Genomic DNA, 19,820 nt, shown 5'->3' with positions numbered 1-19,820 from the left:
TAACAACGTAGAGGTTGTTCCATTGTGAGTGGATGTTGAAGGTGGGGGAAGAACAGAGAACGGGCTGGGCTGGGTGCGTATAGTAACTCCCGTGAACATGGACATAAGATGCACACACACTGATGACTGGAACATTAAAAAACATTAAAGATGCCACCTTAACATAACATTAAGACCATCGTTAATACTTAAGGCAATTCACCTGTGAGTCTGTTTTAAGTGCAGAGGTATAAAGTATTAACTAAGGCAATTACAGTTACTACACCTTTCTCGTTTTCTGATAGACAAAATTTGAAAAAAAAAATCAATTTGAGGGAGGCATTTAATTGTAAATGTGGATGGCAACTCACTGGGTCAAGGAGTCCAATCTGAGGGACGGTCACTATTTGAGAAATTAATATACATACATACATACATACGCTGTTACGTATTTCTTTGTATGCATTAAGGGATGTATTGAATTTTTTTTTACCAATATTGGCTGCATGAAGAATGCGTGCGCTGTGGCCACTGGCTCCTGTGTCGTGCATCGCCGGACAGAGAGATAGTTTAAATGCGCAAATGGCGCGTTTCTGCTCGGCAGGGTTGTGGCAGAGAGGGGAACTATAGTACAGTACTGTACTGTAATGTATGATGTGATGCGCACTTAAAAATATTAACTTGCGAGTGAAATATGGCATTTGTAGACATCAGTAGGTAAATCGGATGTCCATAACTCGAGGACTACCTGTAAATGATTAATCAAAATTCTAAGGTGTGATTAATTGATGTAATTGTTTGACAGCTTTATAATTAATATGTTATTGCATACGTCAGCCAAGAGAAGGGGCCTCTGAGATAGGGAAGACGTCGCTCGGAAGGAACCAGAATGCTTGCACTTATATTTAGTAAAGTGGAGAAAAACATCCAGCTGAGTTTTTTTTTTTTTTTAAACGTTATTATAATTTCTTTCTGTGTTTCGGTTTTCAGTTCCTCATTTTTTGCTTTTGAGTTTCGGTCAAAATAAAAGCCTATTTAAAAAGAAGCTGTTTAAAATTACAGGATAAAAATACATCAATGTGTCTCATCTGAAGCAAAAATGCACATAATAAGCAAACGTTCTTTAATAGATATATTTTAAAATCTCTACTACTCTTTGCTAAGGCACTTTTTTATCATCTTAATGCAATGTTCCATATCTACCAGTCATATACTGCTGCAATGTAATCAATGTCATAATTTAGATATTTTGAAACAAAAGCAGATTGACAGGATATTTGATGACGACATGCAAATGAATCAAACTGACCTTCACTGCAATGATGAGAGTTTGATTGACACCAAAGGACTCTTGCGAAGTAACTAGCAGTGATGAAATGCCAGTGAATGAGCCAGAGAAGAGGAAGCCACTATCATCAACTTGCGCGACAGTAACCTGGTCAGTGTAATTCAGCATCTGGTATGATAGTGCACCCACACCATCCCTAGTACACACACATCAACACAAATAAAGTTACAGATGAGTTCCTCCGTATTTAATTGAGGAACAAGACAAACACGCAAGATGAACTCACCAGTTCGTTTGGAGTTTGAGGACTGAGTTTGGACTCATGAGTATTTCGCCAGCCTCGATTTTGGGATTAAGCATGTGTAGTTTGTCATAGACCTTGATTAAAGCAAATGTCATGAAACCACTATTAGGGCACATGTGACAAATCACAGTCTGACGCACTGTGCAGATGGATGCCTTTAGCCTTAATGTGTAGTCTTATCAATCCACAAAGATAACAACTCTAGATATTCCAAATATCAATAACTTCACTGATCTGTAGGCTTCTGACATTTGAATGGGGTTGGTTCACTGTGATAATTTGCTTACATTGTAGCCAAATCTAGACAAGTCCACTTTTAGAGTTGTACCTGGATTTGGATCTCCTCGATGATCTCTGAAAGATTACCAGCAAGTTGACCAAAAGCAGGGTCGACAGCTGTGAGGACAACCTTGAGCCCAGTCCGCCCTCTTGTCCGACCGGTCACAGTCATGCCGAAATTGTGCTCAGAGTTGAGCTCCACATTAGCCTGAGAGTTTAAAAAGGCAAATCAAGTCAAAAGGGAACAGTAAACAACAGTGAAGCGGGGACAAAAGGTAGCTATTACAGTACATGAAGAGACAGCATTGTGCAAGTCAGCCTGATGAAAGGAAACATCAATATATGGATATTAAGAATTAGAGAGAAGCATACCATAGAGTGTCTTGACTGGACATCCAGGATGTCCCTTTTGGTAGTGGACCAATGGAACGTAAGACTTGGCAAAGAATTGCCAAATGTGAAGGGTGTTTGACTATTGGTCAAACCCATCACATACACAGGCATCTGCAGAAGGAAAGGAGTTACAACGAGCAGCAATGCCAAACATTTTCTAAAACGTTTGTTCAACTGGAAACAGTATTCTTTTTGGGTATTCTTTATGGCCGAAGGAAAAATGAATGAAAAAGAAAAAGGTACATTCACAAGGCAGTACCTGCGTTCCCGTCTTTATTCGTGTAATGGGTGCTCTAATTCGAATGGCAGTCAAATGCACGACCTCAACTTCTACTTGGTCCTAAAGACACAGAAAAATAGCCATGTGCAATTTCATCTGTTTAAACCAAACTCACCTTCATCACATTCATCCCATCGCGTTATTTACCTTCGACACGACAACCAGCTTTCCAGTTTCAGCATCGACAGCTTGGACAAGTCCTGTCACAGTGACGTTGCCAATGGTCATACCCTTGACATGACCGATGCTGTTTACAGAAGCGATGTCTTCATTGGAAATAGAAAACAGAATGTTGGACTGAGGCTGAGGGCCACCCTCAGATGTGATCTAGAAACGAGGGTATTTTTGACAAAAAAATTAGTTCCTCACAAAAGCAATTTTAGCAATGTAATACTAGCGCCCAAGTATTTCCAAAAAGTTATGGTCCTTGATTTTACTATGACATAATTAGAGGCAAAACTCATTAGATGAACCTTCTACATTATCTTTCTCAAGTGCTAGATCACTTGGGAATATTACCCTATGTAATGTTGGGCAATTAGATGGCGTTCTGATTAGATAACAGTACGTTTTAATGAGCACAACAGTGCACTCAAACAGGAACTGGAAAGGACAGTGCTGCTTTCCAGAGAAAGCCTGGCAAAGGTCCCTTTTGGAAGACTGTGGACAAAATGAACTCTTCTGGCAAGTTAAACTGAGGCTGCCTGCTGTCAGCATAAGCATCAGCACTGCACACACAAACATACCTGCATCATTGCTCCAATCAGCAGAGTCATTTTCCGGGGGATGAGTTTGAATGGTGGAAAGACCTATAAAGAAACAGTTACCATAGAGTTTGTATATGATAGCAGTGAGTTGTGATAAAGACTTGAGTAACGTCAATGAACAAAATACCTCAATTTGTTGAGGGGCAGATGAAATTTTCTTTTTTTTATCCACTACGACAGCAGACAAAGTTGTCTGGCCAATAGAAACACCTTTTACTAAGTAAACTGCAGTGTCATGTTCTGTGGACTCAGCTACTAATCTGTAAAAGGAACATTAAGATATGTCCATTAAGGTTAAGATAGTTTTAACAACAACACATCAAAAGTGTCACAAAACTTACATTAATGAGACTACTGAAGACGCTGCCTTGACTTTCAGTTTCATGAATTGGAAATAGCTGGCTGGGAAAGGCTTCTTATTATCATCCAACACTCTGACATAACATCTTACTGATTTACCAATTTCCACCTATAAATGAGACAAATGAGGCCAGTCATTAGGGAAATCACCAGTTCGGTTCACAGGAAGGGCAATCCAAAGGATGTTAAGACCAAGTGAGCTCCATGAATATTAGAAGTTGATCATTCATACAGAACAAACATTTTGAGTGCCACTGAGGCACGTATGGAATGTGCGCTACTTTTAATGTAATAAAGATCATCATGTCAAGCAGTTCCAGTCTTAATCACATTGAGGAATTAGCTGGAAAACTGACCTTGTCGACCACTCTCAAATTCACCTCCAGGATGTCCGAAACATACACTGTGGCTTTGGCTGCAGATGGGAATGCCAAACAAAGGTCATGAACCATCACATGCACCTTACCTGGCTGGATGGGGACAACCTGGGGCGACATAAAATGCAGGAATGCAGAAGAGAAATTCAAATTGGCAAGAGAATAGTTTTTTCTTTTATCCCTTGTGCAAATTAAACTGCAAATCTCTATTTCCATTCCCCCATCCACTCCAATAGAATTCCAGATGCCACCACATACCTGAGCTGTTTCTTTGGTGTCATGCAATACCACTTCTGCAATGTCTTTAACACTGGTATTGACAAAAAAGTGGCCTGACCCTTCTCGGAGTACAAGGCTACCCTATAAGGAAAACCACATGTACAGCCTTTCAGTTAACTCAAACCTGGTATGGGATCATAAGCCTACAAGTATCATTACACAATTCAAGCTCACTTGCACACTTGAGCTAGTCACATCAAAAGGAACCTGACCACAATTGTACACTAAAACCATTTTATATAGTTCATTAGCATATACAGTATCTATTCCCAACACATTGACATGTCTTAGGCAAGTAGCGCCCCATTGAGACATGAGCAGGGTCAAACATGCTTGGATGAAGTAATTTGCAAAAATAAATCATGCTTGATACTAATGTATGGACTAAGCCAGAGGTGGGCATCGAGGGCCGGAGTCCTGCAGGTTTTGCATGTTGCCCTTCTCCAACACAGCTGATGTATCATCAGCTCGTCAGCAAGCTCTGCATGAGCCTGATTATGATCCTGTTGATTGGAATCAGTTTGTGTTGGAAGTGAGAAACCTCCAAAACCTGCAGGGCTCCGGCCCTCCAGGACCGAGATTGCCCACTTCTGGACTAAGCAGTAAATGAGAGGTTAAAAAAAGATCTCTTACCCTCATATCTGGGTGGTTGTATATGGTCATGGTGTCAGGAAAAACATTCACATCTTCAACTAATTTGAGTTCCAATGTCGCTGAGACAGGGGCAAACGTGTCGACCTAACCAGAAGAACAGTTGAAACTGAATAAAGATAAATAAAGAAATAAATGCTAAATAAGTAGAGTAGAGTAGAGTCCACACATTTGACAATTTATCTAAAGAAAAATGTCGTGTATTACTTTCCTCTTAATTAGTTGTATAAAAAGAACACATTAATGGACCAGTACAGTAGATGATCACAATGTATCCAGAATGAACCTGCAGGATGATCGTATGCATTGCAGCCACAAAGACTGCAATTGCTCCACAACCACAAAGATGGGAAGCTGCTAAATCCATGTGGCAAAAAAAAAAAAAAACGGCAAAAGAAATTCTGATATAATTTTTTCGTCAGACATTGAACACGACACAATGTATGTAAAACCGAAATGTAAGCAAAACTGCTGATAACGCACAATACAGTTCCTGCCCAAGGCAATCACTGCGTATTTACAACCAACATTAACATGCGCCTTTCCTTGTACAGATGCAGATTACCTTGCGGGTGAAAACATTAAATGGAGCCTTGAGGGAAAAAAAAGGCTGCTCTAAAAGTGAAAATGCATTGCAGCTTTGACAATTTGTTAGTTATAAAAGAGATATGTACTGAAGAGGGCTCCAATATCTTTCATCACCCCGCATGGGCCAGTAGGTCACAGTCACAGAAAGGCGAGAAAACAGACTGCTCAATGATCAGATGAACTGTAAAATTCAACACTTACTCGACTCTGAACTTCAGCTGCTTTGATATGTGAATGCTGGTAATCCAGCGCTGTCACTGTAATGGCAGCAATCCCTGATTGACGATGCACAACAACGGTCTGCCGGCCTGTTACAGATGACAGAGAAAAGGAATAGGTAGGCCAAAAGCAATTCATAATCTTAGACATCAAAGAACTACAGCAATGAAAGTCGAGGACTTCAATTCAGTTAAATAGTCCTCTCCAGAAAGCTCATCAAGTGATATCCAAGCTTAGTTCTAATATATAACAAATCACCAACTTTTAAGAGCAGACAGCTTTACCATGTAGTTTCATCTGTTTGTTTTCATCTTCAAAAAGTTGAAGCATCATGGGTAGGGTAGGCTCGATACTGGCCAGGGACACTTGGGTTGTTTCCCATCCTATGTTCAGTGAGCTGAAATTGTCAAACTTCCGCCCTTCTTGATCAAAAGCTGCAAGGTCCAAAACTGAATTGTGATAATTTGAAACTGGCACCTTAAAAACAACACACATATAATCAGTTATTAAAACATTTGTATAGTTTAGAAAAATACAATCAACACAATAAAGAGGTTTTTTTTTTTGAATGAAGGAGAGGAGGAATAACATTCGTACCACGTATTTGTTCTGCTGCAACAGAGGGCACGATTGTTCCAGCTGTGGAATGGCGTACACTGGGACCAAGGTGAAGCGTGATGGAGGAGTGCAAACAAACTTTACAGATGCCCGCTCTACAGCAGGATAAGGGTTGGTCAAACTGGCCTTGTTACTCACACTCACTTCCAGCATCTGCACAAATCATGACAGATCACTACAAAGCTCTGACCGTGGGACACCATGGATAATAATACCGGTACATTTTTTCTCTGGGATCAGAATAGTATTGTATAATCTAACTTTCCACTGGATGAGAGTGTGTCAAATCAATGTTGTGGCCAAAGCCATAAACAAATAATAATATTTTAAAGCTAGAAAATTAAGCACTTAATTTGTGTAGTTAAAAAATAAAATGTCAATATAACATTATACAGTACAACTTTATTTAATGTGCATGGAGAAGTTACCTGCTCTCCCAACGCCCTGCAGGTTGCTCTGACCAAGTGCTGGTCATAATTATGGGACAGTGGGCTAGTCAGAGTAAGGCCCACACTTTTTTCATCATCGGCTTTTACGTCACAGAAGAATTTAGAGGGCTCCAGAACCCAAGGCCGAGGCCCACCATCGAACAGCATGTCTTTAGAGGAACCCAGTGTCACGACTGCCACAGACGCAGGGTCAATAGCCTGTCAAATGACACAATTAAGACAATTACTGGAACTAAAACACATGATGATTTTTCTTTGATTTGTTTTTTAAGATGATTTATTTAGACTATTAATTAACAATTGAAATACTAATTCCAAGTTAAACAAAACTGAGGAATTGTCCTGAAATAATACAGTATCGGAGAGGGGAAAAAAAGTAAAGTGGGTCAATCTCTGCAGAACTAAGCAGAGAAACATCACTGAACGTCTGCAATACTTAAAAGAACAATGCCTCAAAACAAGTGTAGAATCAAAATGCATGTTGTAAACCGGATATAACATTCAGCAAGAGCAAATCTGTGAGTACTTCAAGAGTATTGCATTTTTCCACATTGGGGTATTTGTCACCTCATCAAAACATGTCATACTGTTGAATTTTGTATTCTACTACAACTGTTTGAGCCAAACTCATTCCTATGCAGCAGAGAAGCGTACTTGTATAAATCAGACTAGCAAGCGTATAATGCATAATTAAAATGCATAGAGCCTGGAAGAAACCCAAGAGGGGAGCATTTGAAGAGTCACTGATCATCCCATTTCTGCCTTCATTGTAAGGACAGGCTGAGTATGAATGTGCAGGTGGGTGAGGACAAAAAGGCTAATTGGCCTTGGAGGCAAGAGTAAGAGAGAATCACAACAATGGCTTGAGGGAACGTTTGTGATCCATATAGACCCACACAGATACCCTGGACCATTCAAGGGGAAAGAATCAAAGTAGCTTGTTAGATGAACAAAGAAAATTTGTGGTTTTGAGAATCACCAAGATGCATTAGTATATGTTGTTTTTTTTAACTCACAGTGAGGGGAAGATAAGCTGCGATAGTGATCTTTGCACTGAGGTGAACGTTGCCGTGGGTGTAGCTGACAGAGAGTGTGGTGTAGCCCGGGGCCAAGGCTTTGGCTCTCACTCCACTGCAGTGGTCCTGGCCTGGAGCCAGCCGATCTGCAAGACAGAAATATATACGGTCAGTGCTGGGGAAGGGATGGAAACATACAAATGCCCACAATCATTTACCTCTCTAAAACAAAAAGTGCACATTTCATCCAGCTTACTTTTTCATTTACTAATTGGAGAGCCAAATGAAGAAATCTTTGTCATTAAAAAAAGGACAATTTGAAATGAAAAGATTCAATGCTTCAGTGTTAAGTTTGATAAACATGTCCTATCAAAAACACACAGATCAATGATGTATTCAATGTATTGCTGTTCTTACCGCTACAGCCATAGAATTAATCAAATAAAAAAAAGCACGCACACACACACACAAAAGTACATTTACCTTCAAACACATAATATACTTAAGTGGTCAGTTTCAGCTGGAATACTTGTGACCAGTTGTAGCTCGCACTGACAGACTATACTTAATAGGATGATCAATGAATGACACCATGAATGAGCATCTATTAGTTAGTGACCTTCACTTGGCAAGTCTCCTGTGAGTGAGGCAACTGGTAAAAACGAGGATGAATGTATCTTTTTTACGCGCATAAGAGACTGCGGCACACCAGAATGCATTTTCAGACTCGCCTTCAAGCTGCTCAAAGACACCTTGGCTTTCCTCATCAACCTGCAGGTCAAAGTGGGAGCAGTCACTCAACATGACACGCTCCATCCCATTTTCTTCCAACAGGCCATATATAGTGAGGGGTAGCTCTAGAATCATGCCCACTCGGGCCTCCACTTGACAGGGAGCAAAGTCCATTGCCACAGGTTCAACGACGTAGACCTATAGGAATGCATATTTATTCAAAATCATCTGTGTCAAATTTGGGTATGAGATTAGTAATTGTAGTAACAACTTTGACAGCCAAAATAATCCATTGACAAAATCTTAAACAACTTAGAAAATGTCATTTTATTTTTTTGAAGATTGACTTTGTTATCTCAGAGTAATTGGGTGCCACATTAAGTGACTTAAAATTTGCAAACTGAAGGTAGCATCAGAATCTGTCATGTCAAACTCAGTGTGATCCAGAGCTGGTCCTGACTATGGATTTAAAGTGCATTGTACTGTATATTTGTAATACATTTACACCTGTAAAATTGGCATCATATCAAATTTTGCTGAGCGGTGAAACAATAAGCATACATCAAGTGGATAATAGGTAATGTGCTGATCGATTTAATAAAGACAACTGATGCCAGCAAAACTGGAAAATTTTCATTTTAAAGGGTGATTTTAAGCCTAAGCAGAGGCAGGCCCTCTGATTACCACCGCACTGTGTTTTTAAACAATAAAATCTGTTGTATATTCAGGTTGGGCAATAGCATATCATTTCTAATATGGTCAAATCATTGTAATGTATCTCAATAATGTAGCATTAAGAGTAAGCGGTTCAGATAATGAATGGATGGATGGAATGACGCTGCAGAGTCACCTTACCTCCATCTCTCCAAAGTGGAGTGGATTGCGCATATCACGTGCATTAATTATGCTGAGACCTATGTCACTGGCTGTCTTCATCACACCTTTGACAGTCACTGTGGCCACACTTGTGTTGGAGGAAGACCAGCTGAAATTTCCACTGCCGCCTGTTGCCTATGCAAAGCATTGAGCAAAAACTGTCACATACGCCTTTCAACTACATCAACATTGATAGTAATGGAACAAAACTTTTGCTATCAACACGGTCATCATCTTGCTCATACTATTAGATTCTACCTTAATTGTGTATTGATAAGCGCCGACATTGGGTTGCCAGGGGAATATAAGAATACTGGGACTAAGAACTATAGGGTAATAGATTGCCACATCCTGTTCACCGTGGCTTGGGTTGGCGAGTGGGTGGACCCCACCATTCTAAAAGCAGAACAGAGGACACAGGAAATCATCAGGCTTGCCACTGAGTTTTTATGGATGAACAAAAGGTTAACAACATGCTTGTCATTTATCAGTTACCACATCTTTATTTTTATGAAAATTAGTTTAGTTAGTTAAAATGTGAACAAGTATAAACCAGACTTACGTCATCCTCAACAGCTAATAAAGTAGCATCAATGACACTACGGCCACCTTTTACAGTTTTGATCCTGTGATAAGATCCATTCAGAGAGGAGTGCAAAATGTTGAAGTAATCCAGAGGAAAAACAGTGTCAATACGAATATTCTGCCAAAAAAAGAGGGAGAAAAGCAATATCAATAACCGTGCTTTATTAAACATTTTAAAAACATGACTACAGTAACTGAACTGTATCCGATCTTGCTCGTGAATCGCAAATTAGCTTTCGGTTAAATTCCTGCTCCCTTCGCAACAGAAGGAAGACGAACGGACAGAAGAAGAAAAAAAGTCGTGCGCTTTGATGTGCGGCGTGCCGACTAAAACCCGTAAATAACAGTACGTAGTCTGCTCCGCTGCGTCACCTGCGTAACAAGAAACAACCAAAGACCCTCTTCATGTTGTTTCCAGTTTCCACTATGCGATGTGCGTAGGACGGGGCAACGTTGGACACTAATTTCCCTGTTAAAGCGAAGCGAACTTGAAACGTACTCTCACGTTGTATTTACTAAGTTTCCGTCACCGGCAACTAATTGGCCAATCACTGGCGAGATCGGAAGTATGCCTGTTGTACGTATCGTATACTTCATTGCCGGGATTCATTTTATTGTGATATTTTAATCTACATATGATAAATACTCACATGTGTAAAGATATAATATATTTTCATCGCCACGTAAATATTTAATATAATAATTTCGGTGAAATTCACATCTTGTGTGATGAAAATGAGTCTAATAAGCTTTACTTACATCAGAAAGGTAGAGTTTGTTGCCTGATTTATCAAATACTTCAATATGGATATCATAGTCTCGACCAGTTTCCAGAACCCAACTGTCACCAGGATGAATTTTAAAACCTAAATAAAAAACACAGGTTTGAAAAGCCCTTCACCAAAAAAATAAAAAATAAAAAGGTAAACGGGAGTGGCTGAATTAACCTACCTAAGTAGCCAGGTTCCACCACAAACAAAGTGCTGTTTGGTAGCCGAAACGCGCCTTGCATTTGAAGACCTAAATAATACTTGTCAGGAAAATTACACCAGGCAATGTACAGCAGGTGTGTACAAAGAGTGTTGTAGTGGGGAGAGGCTGCTTAAAGTTAAAAGGGGGCACATGGAAGAAGAGCTTGAAACACCTTACAGAAACATACTTTATTAGTAATACACAACTCACTGCACTATGTTCTTTGTATGCAGACCCTTTCAAAAAAAGTTTTCATAATTCCATTCAAAAATTTTAACTTCAATAGATTATAAATTCACAGCCCATAAACTAAAGTATTAATTTGTTTATTTTTACATTATTCGGGATTCTAGCTCTGTAAAACCCACAAAAAAGCTGAAATCAAAATATAAAAATATTGTGAAGAAATCGCTATGCGTACTTCTGAGTTTTTGCAGGAGGAAAAAAGGATGACATCAAAAAAATGGTATTTTCAAAACGATATGTTAATCTTCACTACTTGGTTGGGTCGATGCGCTGTGGCATTGATGCAATCAGCCTGCATGTGACATTGCCTGGGAGTTATGGAAGCACATGTTTCCTTGATGCTTGCTATCAGCTCTTCTTTGATTTTGGGTCTGGTGGCTCATTTTCCTCTTGATAATACGCCACAGATCCTCAATGGGGTTTATGTCTCGTGAGTTGGCTGGCCAGTCAAAGCACTGTGATGGCATTGGCATTGAACCAGGTTTTGACGCATCTGGCAGGATGAAATCTGCATCTCCATACACATCTTAAGCAGAAGGAAACAAAGCCCTCTAAAAAATTCTGGTAGGCTGTTGCGGTGACCGTGTATTTCAGAAAGCAAAAATCTGCACTGAGCAGTGCACCCCAAATTATAACTGATTTGGGATATTTCACACTGGACGTTAAACAGCATAGACTTTTATATTTTGTATCCTCACCTGTCTTCTGGTGAGAATACAAATGAGGAAATCTGGGCTTCCTTAAATGAGCTTTTCCAAAAGCTCTTCACGATAATCAAAATGAATTTCACAGCATACCCGTTTTGTAAAAAAAGGGAAGTAGAGCTTATGAATTCCACATTCAACAAGTGAAATTACACATTAGCAGTGAAAGGAATTGTGGCCCAGCACAGCCCATCAATGCGTTGTAAAGCCTCCAACAGAGAGTAAATGAGAATATTTCAGAAGGATACTTTTATGGTCAAGCACGACATTGATGTGCCCCAGCTGAATGGCTGTAACTTTGGAGGTTCTCTGATCCAGACGTGCTACTGCCACCTCTGGGTTCCCGTTTACATCGACCATGCTGTTCTGAAGGTGCAGCTCATATTGATCACATGGCATTGAAAGCTCTTGAAAAAATGTAGGAAAACAGAGACATACCATCTCAGATTTATCCCGACACTGACACGCAAGCTCCACTCGACAGTCTTACCTGTTATCGAGCCCTGTCTTATTTCCAGGACTTGGTATCGGATTGACGTTCCGACCAGCAGGTAGATGTCATGTGCAGGGCTCAGCAAGATGTTCTCTAAAATCAGTAGTTTCACCTCAGCTGCATGGACACCCTGCAGCACAGACACCACAACAACATAGTAACAAGCTTCACCTTCAGGAGTCGCAATTTTAAAACAAACGGCAGAATTGAGTTTGCGTAAAAAGATGACTTGTATAATTGAGTCCACACAAATTTTTAGGTTTCTGGACTGCCTGCCCACCCATCAGTGTGAAATCAAACAACCATGTTGATTTAGTTATCTGCCTATTTCTGAAAATGTGTTTGTGAGCAAGCTGTTCTGCTTTACCACCCCACTGGAACAGAAACAATCAGCGCCAGCTAGAATTCAATCCACCTGGGTACCCATTTTATTGGATGAGGGGGTCCAATTATGACTTGTGGCCTCTCTCTTTTGGGGTTGCCACAGTGAGTCATTAGCATTACAGTACTTGTTTGTCACACCCTGATTGATGCAATACACCCCCCACTAAAAGTTCTTAAGTCTAGATGCTCGCCCCTTTTGTTACAAGTAGCCAGTCGCTTGCAAGGTCAGAAAAGTTGATAAATAACAAAGAGGTTTAAGTGCCTCTCGCACCCCAAAACTGAGTGATTTCAACAAGATTGTAAAATGTAGATGTTAAGTGTGCTATAGTTTAGTATCTTTTGTGTATTTTGACAGAAGAATGCCAAAGCCCTTTTATTAAACACTGTACACCTGGGGGGGGGGGGGTGTTGTTGTCTCTTTTATTCCACTGTTGAATTTGATCTTAGAGCAGGCAAATCTAAACAAACTGTACTTAATTTAATACTTTAAAAATGAATGTATGACTATCAAAAAGGCATGTTTTCTCACACCATCCCTCCATTTCCATTGTTTGTCATTTTTAATTGCATCTTTTCCCATCCTTATGGAGAGGCTTTAACTCAAACTTAACTTTTATTTTATGATTGTCATATAGCGGCCATAAATTTGTGAAATTACAATTCAGGTAGGGATGAATGATTTTCCAATCTTGCTATATTTAGATCCCTACACCAGTGGAGGTTTGCGGTCAAACAGAGGCCACAATTTAAATTCTGCTCGTCTTCTAACACTAGGAAATCCTGGCGGCTGTCTGACACTTAGGCAATACATTTGAATATTTGAGCTAGAAAAGTACTTTTATCTTACGTGATACTGTGATTCTTGGATTTTGGCCTTCACTTTAGCATGTCCTGTTTTCAGGCCTGACACCAAAATCATATTGCCCTGTTTTCCAACACGTTCCATTTCAGATATGTATCCAGGAGGTGTGTACGTGGAATCGGAAAACTTCAGAAACCTTGAGAAGAGACATCAATGTTAATTTAGCAGCCATTTGCGTTTTACCCAAAAGCATATAGCAAAACACCTGATGTAGCCTTGTGGCGCCTCCGTTCCATGACCCCACTCATATCTCAAATCATCCTTCCCCATTGAAAGGGATGATAATGCAGTTAATCCAGCCTCACAAAACACCCACAATACATTTTTTTTAAACATGTTTTTTCTAAAGAAAATTTGCACTCAACAGTATAGCACTACATAGAAACACACAGTAAATATACAGTAACTTTTGATCTCCGTATAACCTGCAAAGGCGGAAAATGTGTGCACAAAACATAACTGTAACTAATATACTATTCTTCTTTGAGCTCTACTGACAGTTGTCAAACCAGCTTTATGCCGCATTACTGCTACCAACTGATACTGTCCTTCCACTGCAAGGAAAACAATGTGAATTGCTGTTGGCTGGATGTTGTGAAGTGTGTTGCTGCCATCTAACGGTGGGGCTCTGAAGGGCACTCGTATCTCAAATTTTTATCGTGTATTGAGACAAAAACTGGTCAAACTGGTGACGACTTGAATCTAAGAAAAACATATCAAGACACTCATATCTCAAGGCACCACTGTCTTCTGCATCGTATATAAATAATAATAAATAGATCAACTGTGTAATTCCATTGTTGTTAAATCATGGAGATAATAAAGGAAGACCTACCGTAATGAATTATAAGAATCAGAGAATCCATTTACACCCACATCTTTTACTAAACTCCAGTCAAACACCAGACCTGCAAGAGTGCTGAAGGTATTTCCTGTGAAGGAAGGGAAACCACAAAAGTCATGCATGGCTTCTCCTTATATACTCAAACCAGATTACCAAAGATTAAACAAGTGGGTATGTAACAGTTGGAATGGAGGATATTTGCATATATTGGTTGCTCAATGGCTGCATATTAAAGATGTTGAGCACATCCATCTGACAACTTCTAATTCGTACTGAATTAACCAGCATAAAACCAAGAGGTATTTGATTACAGGATCCTCCACATTCTTCTAGTCTACTTAAAATAACGAATCCAAAGGCCAAAGTCAATGAAACATAAAACATGATAGGCCCACCCTAGAGTAGGGGGTCACCAACTGTTTTAAAACTGAAAGCTACTTCTCAGGTATTGATTTATGCAAAGGGTTATGAGATTGCTACACACTTCTGAAACAAATTTGATCAAAATGCCTTCCATGTTCATCAATCATGTTATTATTATTAATACATTAATCTATGTGAAGACATGTTAATAATTTCAGTCAATAAACTAATTGTCAACTTTGATTTAACAAGGTAGGAAATTGCTAAAGATCAGCATGTAACACTTGCCGTTTATAAATTTCTGCATGTGTTTATTTTTTCAAATGATCACGTTGACAATACTCCAAGGAAGTCACAATGTCCCATTAGTTGTGAACTATTTTTAGAACGGACCAGTGGGCAGCTCATGTGGTCCTTGAGGTTTACTTGGTGCAAGCAGGCACCATATTGGTAATCCCTGCCCTAGAGTCTTCAACAGAAAGCATCAAACTGTAGCCACATTTCATTTCGTTAAATGACTTCATCTTTAACAGAACCAGAGAAGGAAAACAAACGCCACCATGTCATAGGCACAGCCTGAGGGGATCGATCAAACATTGTTATTGATAAATCGATATTGACATTGAAATTAAAAAATCCTTACAACAGCAAATAAGCATTAAATAAGTGATATGAAAACAGACATGAAAACTGAATATGAATACATTAATCAAGACCAGCCTGGATGTGCTAATTAGCTTGTTTAAGGGAGTACTTAAAGCACCAGCAGGCGATAATGTGAGGAAACTTATCTCATGCGTACCTTCAGAGTCCAATGCATTAATTTCGAGTGCAAGGGGTGAATCTTCCAGGTGTAGCTCTCTGGTGGTGGACACAATGGTGACATCATAAATCACGTCGACGATTGCATCACAGCGTAGTACCTGTCCTGTTACTGTGAATGAAAGAGGGCACACTTAACTCATTTGCTCCCAAGAACGTAAAAATATGTTCTACTTTAAATATTTTAAGTGTCCTAAAGACGTATTTATATGTTTTTTATGGAGGGGTTTTATGCTCGAGCATACAGAAGGGCTTTGATGCATCCTCTCAACTGCAAAGAACGGTTGAAGAAATGGTAGTTATTACACAAACGGCCAGCAGGTGTCAGCAGAGCAAAAGAGCTCAACCAGGGCCATGTAAAAAAAAAAAAAACTAATTCACTCATAGATTTGTGAATAATGATGAAACTTAGCTATCTTCTAATGCTAATTGCTGCAAAATTGAAACAGATAAAAATGTACTTTGTTTTTCTCCGAATGAAAGAAGAGACTGTAATCTTTCTTTTGGCAAACAGCCGGCTGGGAGTGAAGGGGATCGCTTCAGTGAAAATGGCTGCAAGTGAATGAGTTAAAGAGCATAACTACTAAAGAAGCTCAAATGGGTTTGAGCTAATAAAATTTACTTGAATCATGTACTTTATGTACTATAGCCATTATTTTGTAGATGGCCGTCTATTGAGGAAGACTTTTGAATCGGATGTGATAGGACCACTATGCATTTGTCATTTTTATCCCAATGCACATGCCAAGCTGTCATTATAGCGTAACAACACTTCTGGGTGAACAAAAAAAAAATATGCAGAAACAATTGCACGATAACAAAGAGGAAAGAAAGGACAGGGCGTTATGCAAATGTGTTATAAGAATAAATTGATTGTGTAGATTTTCTCCTTTACATACAGTACAATTGATTCGAGATTATCTATTGATATTTACCAATATCTTCAGCCAGAATGATGCTGGTCAATCTGGATGATTGCGTGGATAGAGCTTGAAGAAGTGCTCTCCTGGAGCAGCCTCGGCTAGTCTCTTCATCGATGGGCTGGACGTTAACTACTTCTGGTCGAGTTGATGTCCTGGAAGAACATGAATACACTGAATTTACGGGTCAAGCACAGTTTAGTTACGTAGCTTTGCTTACCAGCCTTGAAAGATAATTTACAAATATTCACGGAAAAAAACGACGGTGAAAGCCTCAAAAGCAATTGGACTTCCAAAAGGCACTTGGCGCTGTTTCATTGTTTTGAACGTTTTTGCTTCCAGGACAGCAGCATCTTAGATATAGCAACAACAAAAAAACATGATTCTGTATTTTGACATGCTTTCATTTCCATATTCTGTTTTCTGTTCATACTTTAAATTAGGTATGGGAACCTACAACCCATGGGAAAGCATTTGATCTGATTGATGATGCTTTTTTGAAAACAAAAAAAAAAAACTGAGGGGAACTGTTTGAAAAGGTTTAAACCTTAAAAAGGTTTAAAAAGGTATTTGTCTGATCATAGCATTACACTTACAGTAAGTCAGAAGATCGTATAAAAATTTAAATGGTCCCTGTGTGAAACCAAATTTCCAAGGTGGTTAAGTAAGAAAAACAAATTACAACTAAAAGGTCAGTCTTTTAGAACTAGGTATGCAAAATGGGCAGATAAAGACAGACCATGAATTGAAGACTGTGACTTTTGGCCTATCCCTGACAGCGGGCGCCAAAGCAAGTCACTCATATACTGTATATGGTACAGCTTTTACACCGGATACCCTTCCTGTCGCTACCCACACCTTTTATTCTTGACTCCGACTGGCATTGTACGGCATCTTGGCTAGTAGGGACACAAACTGATACCAGCATTGACCTGGATTTGAACCCCCATCCCCATTTCCAAAGTCATCACTGTTATCCACAGAGCCATCCAGCCGCCAAGACATACTATCAATGAAGTATGGAAATTGAAACGGCATGTTTGCTCAAAAGGTTTCTCTCCCAAAAGAGGCGGGTAGAGTTGCCAAAAATTATACTGAAGTATAATGACAAGACAAAGTAATCCTCCAAATGGCTACTTGAAAGTACTGGGTAACTGGTGAAAAACATCTGACTATTATTATTATTTTTTATTTAGAGCATAAAATAGATAAAATACAAATGTGCAACTTCCGATGGTGCCCAGCAATATAAAACTACAACAATCATGAAATAACATTTATATAATAGCATAAATTAAGGCAAATTCAGCCACAAGAAACGGCCTAGGTTTACCAGGTTATGATTACAGGAACAAGGCAGCTCAGCATATGAAATAGATGTTAGTTATTATTTCATTTAACATTTGTTCTTTAAACTCAGTTTTAAATCCTTTTTAGAACGGGTTTCTTAGTGTTCAGTTTTTACTTTTTTGGAAAATGCTTTGTTTTAGTATTGGCTTTTTTTTGTTTGTTTTTTTAAATATGGATATTGGATAGTATTTGTTGAATGCAACCTTAAAAAAAGTTATACGTATTAGGTAATAAAGTACCATCCACAAACAAAAAATAAACCGCTCATGTATAAAATTAACTGACAAAGATGAAAACGTAGGACCTTTTCACAAACATTATAGTTTTAGTTAGTTTCGTAATTGGAAAATGCAGTTTCACTTTATTGTGCTTGCTTTTAAAAGCACGTTCGTTTTTATTTTATTCCGTTATCGATTTTGTTTTGTTTTTAGGGTTAGTTTAAAAATGTGTTGATTTCCGTTAACTATAACCTTGCAGAGCTGAAGCCTTTCTGACAAACCAAAACAGTTTGGGCCAGCAATAATAGGTATACACTGCAGTTTATTCTTAACAAACATATTCATGTAAAAATGAAAAGTTAAAAATAAAACTACTCTAACCAGTACAATTACTTGAGCCATTGTAAATAAATGAAGCTCTTTTACTACCCACCTGTGCATGACGACAACCCTACCTGTCTACTCAAGGTAAATGCTTGTTTGCTCCTGCTTCTTTTTTTTGTTGTTGCATTTTTTGCATCTTTAAGCTTCCTTAAATCCTCAAACCTTAAATTATGAATACAAATCCGTTATTAATGTTATTTATGTATCCTAGGCTCTGAAGGACTAAACAAAGGTTCTTCCAATGAGGAAGAGAGCGCTCACCATTTTTGTACTTCTTCACAAGGTTATTTCCTGGGAGGAAGCAGTAGCTGCCCACATGAAGTCTAATGTACACGAACAAAAGCGACAGAGTAGCTGTTCCAAATGCACTTTGGAGGGAGATGTTTTTTCGGCTATTTCGGTCACAGTAGGTCTCTCACACGCACGTAAGCACGCACGCACTAGTGACAACCCGCAGATGCTGCGTGCACGGGGTGTAATATGACACTCCAGTGAGCATGGACACCTTTTTCTCTAGACTCACCATCTGTAGCAACCCTCAGTGGTTTCCAGTGTGAAGTTAATTCGTGTACCTCTGGCAAGCGGCAGCAACACTTTGGGCATATTAAGCTTGGAGCAGCCAATGTTTTGAAAAACGCCAATTAATGACAGGAAAACGAACGCGGAACGCATTGCGCTCAATGTGACTTGTTGGTAGCAAAACTAGAATACTGTAAATAAAAACCGCAACAAACTTCGCTCGCCTCATTCAAATACTGTTATCGGTACAATCGTGGCGGGGTTGTGGAATTCCGTAAGAGAACAAATCTACTGTATTTCTCAACTCAAAAACAAGCCACATTAACCGAAGCTAATACAAGACGAGAGCCCGCCATTAGCAACTATTGGATTTGAGAGCATGCGGGGAGTGCGGAAACGTCACTCCACCAAGAATGACGCGTTTTCTTAAAGGTACACGCACGTTGCTTTCACTCTCGATAACGAAGTGGACCTCGAGACATGCATCTACTGTACTAATTCAGGTCACTCATTTTCTACTTCATTTTTACAGTACTTTGAAGTATGTAAGATCCTAGTCAATTAATCTTATTAATTGTTTATCTTTTAAACAAACTAGTGTCAAAGCCAAAGGGCGTAAGGTCCAGGTCTACAGGTCCAATTACACTCCCCCTCCTCAAGCAACTGTAAGTACTGAGCTTATTCTAAAGGGAATTAGTT

General features: G+C 39.2%; 1 protein-coding gene across 2 annotated transcripts in view; it reads right to left on the bottom strand.

The window, feature by feature from the left end:
- Positions 1 to 19,499, bottom strand: part of nup210 (nucleoporin 210) — a 34,380-nt gene extending 14,881 nt beyond the window's left edge. For both annotated transcript variants that reach the window (XM_077547929.1, XM_077547938.1), the window contains exons 1-30: positions 19,126 to 19,499; positions 16,666 to 16,805; positions 15,711 to 15,842; positions 14,537 to 14,633; positions 13,687 to 13,837; positions 12,453 to 12,585; positions 12,211 to 12,369; positions 10,992 to 11,060; positions 10,800 to 10,906; positions 10,018 to 10,158; positions 9,714 to 9,851; positions 9,435 to 9,590; positions 8,579 to 8,777; positions 7,848 to 7,993; positions 6,811 to 7,029; positions 6,362 to 6,535; positions 6,049 to 6,241; positions 5,747 to 5,853; positions 4,940 to 5,044; positions 4,286 to 4,387; positions 4,007 to 4,135; positions 3,632 to 3,759; positions 3,418 to 3,550; positions 3,270 to 3,332; positions 2,671 to 2,850; positions 2,503 to 2,583; positions 2,223 to 2,354; positions 1,900 to 2,058; positions 1,554 to 1,645; positions 1,289 to 1,463 (exon numbers count right to left, since the gene is read on the bottom strand). In XM_077547929.1, the coding sequence (XP_077404055.1) occupies positions 1,289 to 1,463; positions 1,554 to 1,645; positions 1,900 to 2,058; positions 2,223 to 2,354; positions 2,503 to 2,583; positions 2,671 to 2,850; positions 3,270 to 3,332; positions 3,418 to 3,550; positions 3,632 to 3,759; positions 4,007 to 4,135; positions 4,286 to 4,387; positions 4,940 to 5,044; positions 5,747 to 5,853; positions 6,049 to 6,241; positions 6,362 to 6,535; positions 6,811 to 7,029; positions 7,848 to 7,993; positions 8,579 to 8,777; positions 9,435 to 9,590; positions 9,714 to 9,851; positions 10,018 to 10,158; positions 10,800 to 10,906; positions 10,992 to 11,060; positions 12,211 to 12,369; positions 12,453 to 12,585; positions 13,687 to 13,837; positions 14,537 to 14,633; positions 15,711 to 15,842; positions 16,666 to 16,805; positions 19,126 to 19,274 (4,089 nt within the window). In that variant the 5' untranslated portion in view covers positions 19,275 to 19,499. The remainder of the gene's footprint in view (positions 1 to 1,288; positions 1,464 to 1,553; positions 1,646 to 1,899; positions 2,059 to 2,222; positions 2,355 to 2,502; positions 2,584 to 2,670; positions 2,851 to 3,269; positions 3,333 to 3,417; positions 3,551 to 3,631; positions 3,760 to 4,006; positions 4,136 to 4,285; positions 4,388 to 4,939; positions 5,045 to 5,746; positions 5,854 to 6,048; positions 6,242 to 6,361; positions 6,536 to 6,810; positions 7,030 to 7,847; positions 7,994 to 8,578; positions 8,778 to 9,434; positions 9,591 to 9,713; positions 9,852 to 10,017; positions 10,159 to 10,799; positions 10,907 to 10,991; positions 11,061 to 12,210; positions 12,370 to 12,452; positions 12,586 to 13,686; positions 13,838 to 14,536; positions 14,634 to 15,710; positions 15,843 to 16,665; positions 16,806 to 19,125) is intronic.
- Between the last annotated feature and the right edge of the window lie 321 nt (positions 19,500 to 19,820).

Source organism: Vanacampus margaritifer, chromosome 1 (assembly GCF_051991255.1).
Source record: "Vanacampus margaritifer isolate UIUO_Vmar chromosome 1, RoL_Vmar_1.0, whole genome shotgun sequence".
Taxonomy (NCBI): domain Eukaryota; kingdom Metazoa; phylum Chordata; class Actinopteri; order Syngnathiformes; family Syngnathidae; genus Vanacampus; species Vanacampus margaritifer.
Note: the sequence above shows the minus strand (reverse complement) of the source record. Positions and strands in the feature narration are given on the sequence as shown.